The sequence below is a fragment of the Anolis sagrei genome, chromosome 1 (genome assembly GCF_037176765.1).
Source record: "Anolis sagrei isolate rAnoSag1 chromosome 1, rAnoSag1.mat, whole genome shotgun sequence".
NCBI classification, from domain to species: Eukaryota; Metazoa; Chordata; class Lepidosauria; order Squamata; family Dactyloidae; genus Anolis; species Anolis sagrei.
The window spans coordinates 139,568,709-139,578,441 of NC_090021.1; the positions used below are offsets into that span (position 1 = coordinate 139,568,709).

General features: G+C 38.5%; 1 protein-coding gene across 1 annotated transcript; it reads left to right on the forward strand.

Moving 5' to 3' along the window:
* TMEM272 (transmembrane protein 272) lies at nt 1-5,815 on the forward strand. The gene is made up of 4 exons (XM_060755030.2): nt 1-79; nt 1,467-1,526; nt 3,413-3,495; nt 5,173-5,815. Exons 1-4 carry the CDS (start codon nt 22-24, stop codon nt 5,533-5,535), a joined length of 564 nt encoding a protein of 187 aa, XP_060611013.2. The 5' UTR covers nt 1-21; the 3' UTR covers nt 5,536-5,815.
* Nucleotides 5,816-9,733: the final 3,918 nt, after the last annotated feature.

Here is a 9,733-nt window from a genome sequence, read left to right on the forward strand (position 1 = left end):
TACAGAACAATTTCATCAATAATGTCCGGAGGTTTTGAAAAAGCATGTCACCGATGCATCTCAAAAATTGCCAGCAATGGTGGGTTCTTTGGGGAAAGAGGTGGGGATCTTGGGAAAACTACTCTGTTACAGCCATGTTTTGATTTTAAAGCATTTGAATATCTCCATTTAGACTCTCTTTACTGCTTGGGAAAATATGTGAGAACAGTTCTAATAATTTAGAATGGAATGTATTGTGCGGGATGCATACTGGATTTACTGTGTACTTTGGACTCATCTACACTGTGTAACTAATGCACTTTGACATCACTTTAACTGCCATGGCTCAGTGCTATGGGATCCTGGGGCTTGGGTTTGAGAAGGCACAAGCGCTCTTTGGCACCGGAGGCTAAAGATTTTCTAAAACTTCAACTCCTATTATTCTGTAGCCTTGAGCATGGCAGTGAAAGGGGTGTGAAACTGCATTAGTTATACTGAGTAGATGCACCCCTATGGTGGCAGTATATCATTGTGTAACCGCTGATTAGTGGTTCTTAAGTGCCTCATTATAATCCCGAAATCCACAAAAGAGTAATATCTCTATTGGCCAACTAAAATGTGCAAAACTGATTATGCTTTATTGGCTTCTTCATAAGGCAAAAGATGTGACAAGTGACAATGTTACATGCACAGAACCACCTTTTGTCTCAGGTGTTGCTCTTGTTCAGTTGAAGGATCTCATTCTGTTCTTGTGTGGGAACTGGGACAAAAGGCAATAAATTTAACTCCTTTAACAAGGAATATTATTAATTCATTCTAGTTCTCCTGTGAAGGGCATGTTTAGCCTGCAGAAGAGAAGGCTGAGAGGAGACATGATGGCCATATATCGAGATGTGAGGGGAAGTCATAGGGAGGAGGGAGCAGGCTTTTTTCTGCTGTCCTGGAGGCTAGGATGCAGAACAATGGCTGGTTTCAAACTACAGGAAAGGAGATTCCACCTGAACATAAGGAAGAATTTCCTGACTGTGAGAGCTGATCAGCAGTGGAACTCTCTGCCCTCGAGTGTGGTGGAGGCTCCTTCTTTGGAGGCTTTTAAGCCGAGACTGGATGGCCATCTGTCGGGGGAGCTTTGAATGTTATTTTCCTGCTTTTTGGCAGGGGGTTGGAATGGATGGCCCACGAGGTCTCTTCCAGTTCTATGATTTTATGAAGGGATTTTAATTTTGGTGTTCTTTCCTTTATTTTATAGTAAACTGGCTTTGTTTTCTCACACTGAAAATGATATAAAGGTAACTAGTAATTAATGCACAGATGCCCAATATTTGATAGGACTTTAGATTGTTGAAAAAAGAGAAAAGTACTATCAAATATTGGGCATCTGTGTATTAATTACTAGTTACCTTTATATCACTTTCATTGTGAGAAAACAAAGCCGATTTTCCCTTTTTTCAACAATCCAAAGACTTCAACATTTATTTCCTTTACAGCTTGCTTTATTTTTGGACTCCTTGCTTTCCTAGCATTACCGCTATCTATGGCTTTTACAGGTGAGTTGTTTAACAAAGAAAATAACAACCAAAATATATATTCCGTATTGCTTGCATTGTTTGTATTGCGGGCTCGGCCTCATGTAAGCTGCACTGAGTCCCTTGGGGAGATGGTAGCAGGGTATAAATAAACTATTATTATTATCACTATTCCAAAAAAAGATATATTTCTCTGTGTGATTGTGGTTTGTAATGTCATGCTTGCACATTTATTATAGTTGTAGACAGATTCAGAAAGTGTCAAATCAAACATTATGTCGATGGCAATTTGCTTTGCAGTGGATTTTAAGCTATTGCCTTTTACAGCAAATTTGGACTTTTAGGCTTGTGACCAACCCCCCAGGTGGCATTGCTTGTCTGTGTCATTGTGAGCCTATCTACCAAGAAGTGGTTCTTTCCCAGTTTGAATTTTACACACACACACACTTAAAAAGGTTTGTATATGCACATAACTTGGGCTGCATCTGCATTGACCATTTAATGCAGTTTGAAGGTAGCTTCAAAAAGTGTTGCAGCACTAGACAGCTAGACAATGCATGCCACAGAAGCGGGCTGCAGTGCGCTTTTTGCTATACAAACACTAACGAAGTTGGGAAGTTCTGAAAGAAAGCCCTAACTACACAACAGTGTGCTCCAATGTAAATCACATCAGAAGATGAAATTAGCTCTACAGAATGTGATTTGCCTTAGGGACATCTGAAGGGCATTCCAGTAGAGCGGTGGTTTTCAACCTGTAGGTCCCCAGGTGTTTGGCCTACAACTCCCAGAAATCCCAGCCAGTTTACCAGTTGTTAGGATTTCTGGGAGTTGAAGGCCAAAACAGCTGGGGACCCACAGGTTAAGAACCACTGCAGTAGAGGGAGTTTAAAAGAATTATTTGCTGCAGCTCATGTGGATCCTAGAACCAGTTTGAAGCCAGCTGCTGTAATTTGTGTAATCAACCCCGGGCTTTGAACTGGTGCCAGGATTGCCTGTGTAATCATCCACATCTTGAAACTGCTTTCTTCAATACTCGTACAAAAATTGTCCTGAGTGGTCAGTGTAGATGTGGCGTTGCATATCAGTGTGTTAGTATAATTGAACTTCTGCTTAACACAGTGGTTCTTAACCTGTGGGTCCCCAGATATTTTGGCCTTCAACTCCCGGAAAGCCTAACAGCAGGTAAACTGGCTCGGATTTCTGGGAGTTGTAGGCAAAAACATCTGGGGACCCACAGGTTGAGGACCGCTAACAGAAAACACATTTATTTACATGCATGGGGGGGGGGGACCCTCAATAAACCCATGTGCCCCAAAATAATGTAAGCCTTTTGTAAGTAAACACATTGAACCTTCTAGATACCCCCTTGAAGACTTCTTCCAAAATTAATCCAGGGGTGGCTTTTTCTGTCACCAGCCTCCACTTATGATTTCCATGTTCATGGCCAAACTTATTTATCTATGCATTTTAACATGCTGGGGGTAGGTAGTCATGCAGACTTATCTACATTCACCATTTTCAGTTTTATCATTCATGCCCAATAAGAGATTCAGTAAGCAGCTGCTGTTTACCTTGCCCATTGTAGGTAAGTGCTCATGGCTGCAGTTGGATCAGCCACAGAGTAATGCCACTCTTTCTCAACTTGTTTCTGCAACACAGTGCTGCAAACTGCCATCCAAAGTCTGTGTTTCTCCATCCTTCCTTCACCTCCCAATGTTGCTAAAAAGTAAAACCATTCAAGAGAACAAGGAGAAAAAAGTGATGTCGGGAGGTGGGGCATAAAGGGACTGTATAAAGGAGCTTCTTTGTCAGAGACTTTGTTAACAGAGGTATATTTATTGTTTGTTGAAATGGATCAAAACTACTTGAGGGATTATGTAAACCAATATTGTTTTATTATTTTGCAGGCATGAAATTTTTAAACAGCTGTCCAGTCCAGCCACTCATTCCTTTGTATCTTCTTGTGGGTGGTGTAGTTGGCACTTTGAAGGTACTGTTGTGCATGTGATAATATTTTCTATGAGGTAATTTATGATATAAGCATGCTTGTAACAAGGTTCATGCGTAGAGACATAAAAATAAAAACTCAGATAATTGTATCTCTCTGAATTCAATGAAATTAAAGTTTTGATGTCTGGACAGAATGGTAACCTTTTCTGTGACCAATTATGGCCGTTTCTTCAAAATGTTTTTTTTTCTAAGTTATTTTTTTATTAAAGTTTTGTTAAAGGAAAATAATATTGGGGTGGAGGGAAGGACCAAAAAAAAAAAAAAAGAAAGAAAGAAAGAAAGAAAGAAAGAAAGGAGAAAAAAAATTGCGTGGCACCACGGGTGTCGATTCACACTTGTGAAAGGATTCCTATAATCTTATGTGGGCGAAAAGTTATGCAGCAGTGCATTAAAAAAAACCCCAAAACCCCAAAATGCCAATTGTTACTTACCTGCAGAACAGGGTCAACTATTTCAAGGTAGAAACTGGTAATTGTCTGAGAGTGCTATTTAAAACTCCCAAAACTAAAATAAAACATTGATTTGGGAGACTAAACTTAGGAATATTTTATTTTTAGTCATACTTTTCCTTCTCAGAATTAACAGTGTGCCATTTGAAGAAAAGTCTCCCCAGAACAGATGGATAGTCAATGTATTGTCGAAGGCTTTCATGGCTGGAATCACTAAGTTGTGAGTTTTCTGGGCTGTATGGCGATGTTCCAGAAGCATTCTGGAACATGTTGTGAGACCTATTGGAAACTAGAAAAATATATATCTGTGGCAACCCAGATTGATAGTCACTTAGAGAATTGTTTGTTTGTTTTGAGGTGTGTTTGTTTACATCATAATGGAGACTGGTGAATATTTCTATGGCAAGACATCTGTGTTGTGTATCACAGGGTGAAATCAGTTAGGCTTATTTTTTTTCCTGGCATGGACTTGCAACGTTTAACAAGAAGGATGTTTCACTTTCTGATTTCTCTGCATGGTTAGAAACTCTTAAAAGCACCATCTTTTTCAAATTCCATCTCTATATTCTGTTGGGTTTTTTTACCATTTCCAAATGGATCAGTTGTGTTTATTGGTTGTTGAGTCTCGAGTCATAATAAATATACCCGTATTAAATGTATTGATGTGAAGTGATTGCAATTAAAAAGCTGCTCACCGTGAGTTCATTGAATATTAAGACGCCAGACTTTGCTGTGTCTATGTTGTTTCTTTATGAGTTATTTTTTTTTCATTTTTTAAAAATTATCTTTATTGGTTTTCTTAAAATACACAAATGACTTAAGAAAAGAAGAAAGAAAAAAGAAGAAATAAGAAAAAAGAAAAAGGAAAAAAGAAAAAAAAGGGGAAAAAAGGGGGAATATATATATATATATATATATATATATATATATATATATATATATATTGGGGGGAAAAAAAGAAAAACAATAGAAATTTGACCTCCTGGTGTCTTTCAGAAATCTTCTGTTTAGTATTGTCCATGATTTTTCTTGGTTACTTTAAGTTCTTCTCTTTTCTCTCCCTAAGTCTTTTTGAGTTTCAGTCTTCATTTGTCTGTTTCAGATCCTGGTTTCTTTCTTCTTTCTTCTTAAATATTCCAAGACTTCTCGCCAATTCGTTTCTTTTCTTTCCATTTCTTTATTATTATTATTGTGTGTGCAATGTGTAGGTTGCCCTTCTGCTTTTCGACTCCACCAGGATGAGGCAGCTGCTTTCCAAATCAGTCATGATTGACGATGATGACGACGACGAATTTCCATGGAGGCAGAACGCTCACCGATATTATATTCACCTCACTCTCAGCCTCTTCCTCTTCCTGTGGTTCATCCTGGGGAACTACTGGGTGTTTTCAGTGTACTTGCCCAATTTCATACCACCTTTCCATCATCCCCAGGATTACTGTGATAAAGTACTGTATGTCTTTGCCATTGGTGTGCTTGTCATTAGCCACACTGTGTTGGTTTTGCTGATCTTCTGTACCTGCGGTGTCTATTTCTGCTCCAAGAAACCACATGTGGCAGAGGATGATTAAAAGTTGCACAGATGACACCACAAAACAATTAGAAAAGTGGGTTTGAACAGTTTGGGATTTGCTGGTTGTGTGTTCTGGGCATCTTCACACTCCATATAACTAGCAGACTCCATTTGTGGAGGCTTTAATTGTGAGATCTATTTCACATACTTATGATGCTGAATTCCTCCATGGAGGAATGGAGGAAAATGTATTTATTTGACAGCTGTAAGTCTCCAAATGTGTTCAAGCAACTTACTAAAGCAAGTCCTGAAAGAGATGATGATCAATGTACTTTTTTCTTTTTTGGCATTTTGTGTAGTTCTGCAATTGAATTACAAAAGTAACTTTTTTTCTGGAAAGTAATTCATATGTCTTAAAAGCATTTAAAATCATCACTTCAGAAAATTGAAATGGTACAGGAGTCCATGCCAGTTTCCTGTCTGACAGTCCTGCTGTCCAATTTGTCTATTTTTAATTATTTTTATTTCCAACATTTGTATCCCATCCTTCTTAACCTCTGAAAGCTTACAATGGCACCAATTTGATGCCAACACATACAGAATACATATACAATATATCACAACATTACACATTAAATAAAACCAGTAAGTTAAAATTCATTTAAAAACATTATTAACAACCACATAGCCAAATCCAATCCAATTCAGCATCCCAAGACTTTGTCAGAGCCTTTTTTGTTGTACAGATAATAACAATTTTTAAAAACTACCATCGTATACTTGACTAAATCTTGGAAGTCTGTTTTGAAATCTTTATTACCATTAAAATTAATAGTGCTGCAATATAGATTGAGAGCCAGCATGCTGTAATTGTCTGAGTGGTGGGCTGTCATAGCATCTATCCATTCAAGAATGTGTACACCCACCTCTTTCGGCAGGCCTACACAGTCAACTTGTAATGATAAGTTTTACATTTTATTGCTACTATATGTCAATTTCGTATCTGTGTTTAGTGCAATTTTTAAAATATATTTTTGTGTTTTTATCAATGTGATTTATGGTATATATCTTATGTTCCTATGTTTTTGACTATGTTGTACCCCGCCTCAAGCCATTAAGAGAGGAGGGTAATAAATACAAATTATTATTATTATTATTATTATTATTATTATTATTATTATTATATTGCATTAATGTATTCCTTAGTATGCCAGCTTGCCTTTCTCTCCTATCTCTAACTGTTTTACTTTAAAATGTTGTATCAAATCACTCTTTTTCAGCTTTTAAAAACTGAAAACTTTCTACCATTACATCCAATAGTCCTTTCTTGCCTTCTAACCATCTATTGTATAGATGGGCTAGATTGTCTTAATATACTGAGAAACACTCTCATTCTTAGCTCGCATCTCAAATGAGGGGGAAATAGTCTTAGCTGTTGTGTTGCTGAAGGCTTTGCAGCTTCAAAGCCTGGCTACTTCCTCCAGCAGTCTTAGATGTTGAGGATGCTGTGAGTTCTAGTCACAAAGACTATCACTGATCTCCATTATATACAATGGCAGACAATATTATTCTGGGTGGAGAAAGTGAACGTCAAGGTGATGAATTACTTAAATGAAAAAATATGTTCAAGGTACAGGTTGAGCATCCCTTATCTAGAATTCTTATATCCAAATTACTCCAAAACTGTCCTCATGAGTGGCTGAGATAGCAACATTTTTTGCTTTCTGATAATTCAGTGTACACCACAAAATTAATACAAATACTATATAAATTTACCTTTCAGCTATATGTATAAGATGTGTATGAGACATAAATACTGGGTAAATGCTTAGACTTGGGTCCCATGTCCTAGGTAACTCATTACGTATAGATATGTAAGCACAGCTACTCCAAAATCTGGAAACAAATTACAAAACACTTCTTGTCCCAAGTATTTTACACAAGGGATACTCAAACGTATGTAAAAGGACTATTAAAAAAGAACGATCTTGCTCCTTACCTCCAGCCTTGCTGCTGAGAAACTTATAAAACATTATAAGAATGCTTTCTATCATTAGGTGTGTGGGATATAATGTCTGAATTCGAAAAAGTCTATGCGTATGTATTTGTGATGTCTTTGAGTGTATCATGCATAATATATGATGTAAATTTGTCTATTTGTACATTTATTTTTATTACTAAGGGATGATGAAAATGTTGTGTTTGTTTTCTTATTTTTAATCTTTGCCAAAATGTTTCTTGGTCATAATTAAACAAGGATGATAAAGGCTCACTTAATTCTCTGATGAGTCATTTGTTTTATTAGCACTAACATGGAAATAGATCTAGCTTCTGGCTTCATGTCTGATTCTCTCATATGCCATGCTTACAAAAGTAACATAAATTGTTATGGGAGCCGCTGAAGCATGATGCTTTAGGATAGATAGTTTTTCAACATTGATTTAAAAATTTGTACTCAGGGACACTCAGGTGCAAATACACAAAGTATGTGATAATTTGTTTGCATTGTATTTATTTGTGCTTTAATCCATTTTTAAAACTTTGCCTTTTGCACTAAGATTTTGCAGAACTCTGGACTTTTAGGCATATGGCCAGGCTTCCAGGCAGCACTGTTTGCCTGTGTGATTTTGGGGAGGAGATAGTGGTATTAGGAATTGGTTGGTAGGAAGTTGGGTAAGGCGAGCCAAGCCAACTTCCTACCAACCAATTCCTAATACCACTATCTCCTCCCCAAAATCACACAGGCAAACAGTGCTGTCTGGAAGCCTGGCCACTAACTCCTCCCCCAAAAAACCTCTGGCATAGACACTGAGAACTGGGAAGCCCTGGCCCTTGAGTGCTCCAGCTGGAGGTCAGCTGTGACCAGCAGTGCTGTAGAATTTGAAGAGGCACGAATGGAGGCTGACTGTGGAGCCCTATTCTTGATTTGCATCTTCTCCCGCAGTGAGGGCATTGGTTTCCAGGTGGAAGGCAGTCCCGGTCAGGGTTGGCTTGACGTGCCTTCCTCTTAGTACGTTTCTCTCTTTTGCCCTCCATTCGTGCCTCTTCAATGCAGATTATTCGTGCAGATAATCTGGCCAGTATACTGATCCTGGAAGACAATCCTACTCAGACAACGAGGGATCGCCTAAGTAAGTAAAAATTGGAAGTAAGCATTCCCACAAGAAAGTTGTTCTTTCCCAGGTTGAATTTTAATAGTTTTTAAAGGAAGGTTTGTATGTACAGATACTCACATACCAGTATTAAGGCCCCATCTAAAATCCAAATTATCTGCTTTGAACTGAATTATATTAGTCTACATTGCCATATAAGGTAAAGGTAAAGGTTCTCCCCTAACATTAAGTTGTGTTCGACTCTGGGGTGGTGGTGCTCATTTCCACTTCTAAGCCAAAGAGCTGTTGTTATCCGAAGACACCTCCAAGGTCATGTGGCCAGCATGACTGCATGGAGCACTATTACCTTCTCGCTGGAGTGGTACCTACTCACATTTTCATGTTTTTGAACTGTTAGGTTGGCAGAAGCTGGCGCTAACAGCGGGAGCTCACCTTGCTTCCTGGATTCAAACCGCCGACCATTTGATCAGCAAGTTCAGAAACTCAGTGGTTTAATCTGCTGTGCCACTGGGGGCTCCTACACTGCCATATAATCCAGGTCAAAGCAGATAATCTGGATTTTAGATGGCAGTGTAGAAGGAGCCTAAGTTTGTCAATAGAAATCCCAGTAACTCTCTTTATTTTTCCATAAACTGTGTTGCCTTTTATGTGTGTGTGGTTGTGGAGACGTGTAAAATTACAATAGGGCCAATGACTCCCCCCCCCTTTTTTTTCTCATTCAGATTTTGTCATAATCAAGAAATACCATAGCTGTGCAAAGAAAAATATGCATGGCATATTTTCTTTCTCTGGTAAGGCAGTGTGTGGGCTGATCAAACGAGAACAACACATGGTTTATTTTACATTATGCCACATTATGTGATAAGTAAGCCTTGGTGAATTTCTCAATTCCTACACAACCATTAGAGGGAGAGGAGCCCCGTTTATTATTTCACTTCCTTTAATGGTTGTATAAAAGTGGGAAATTCAGCAGGGCTTACTTATCAGACTAGAGCCCCCGGTGGCACAGTGAGTTAAACCCCTGTGCCAGCAGGACTGAAGACCAACAGGTCACAGGTTCGAATCCGGGGAGAGGCAGATGAGCTCCCTCTATCAGCTCCAGCTCCTCATGCGGGGACATGAGAGAAGCCTCCCACAAGGATG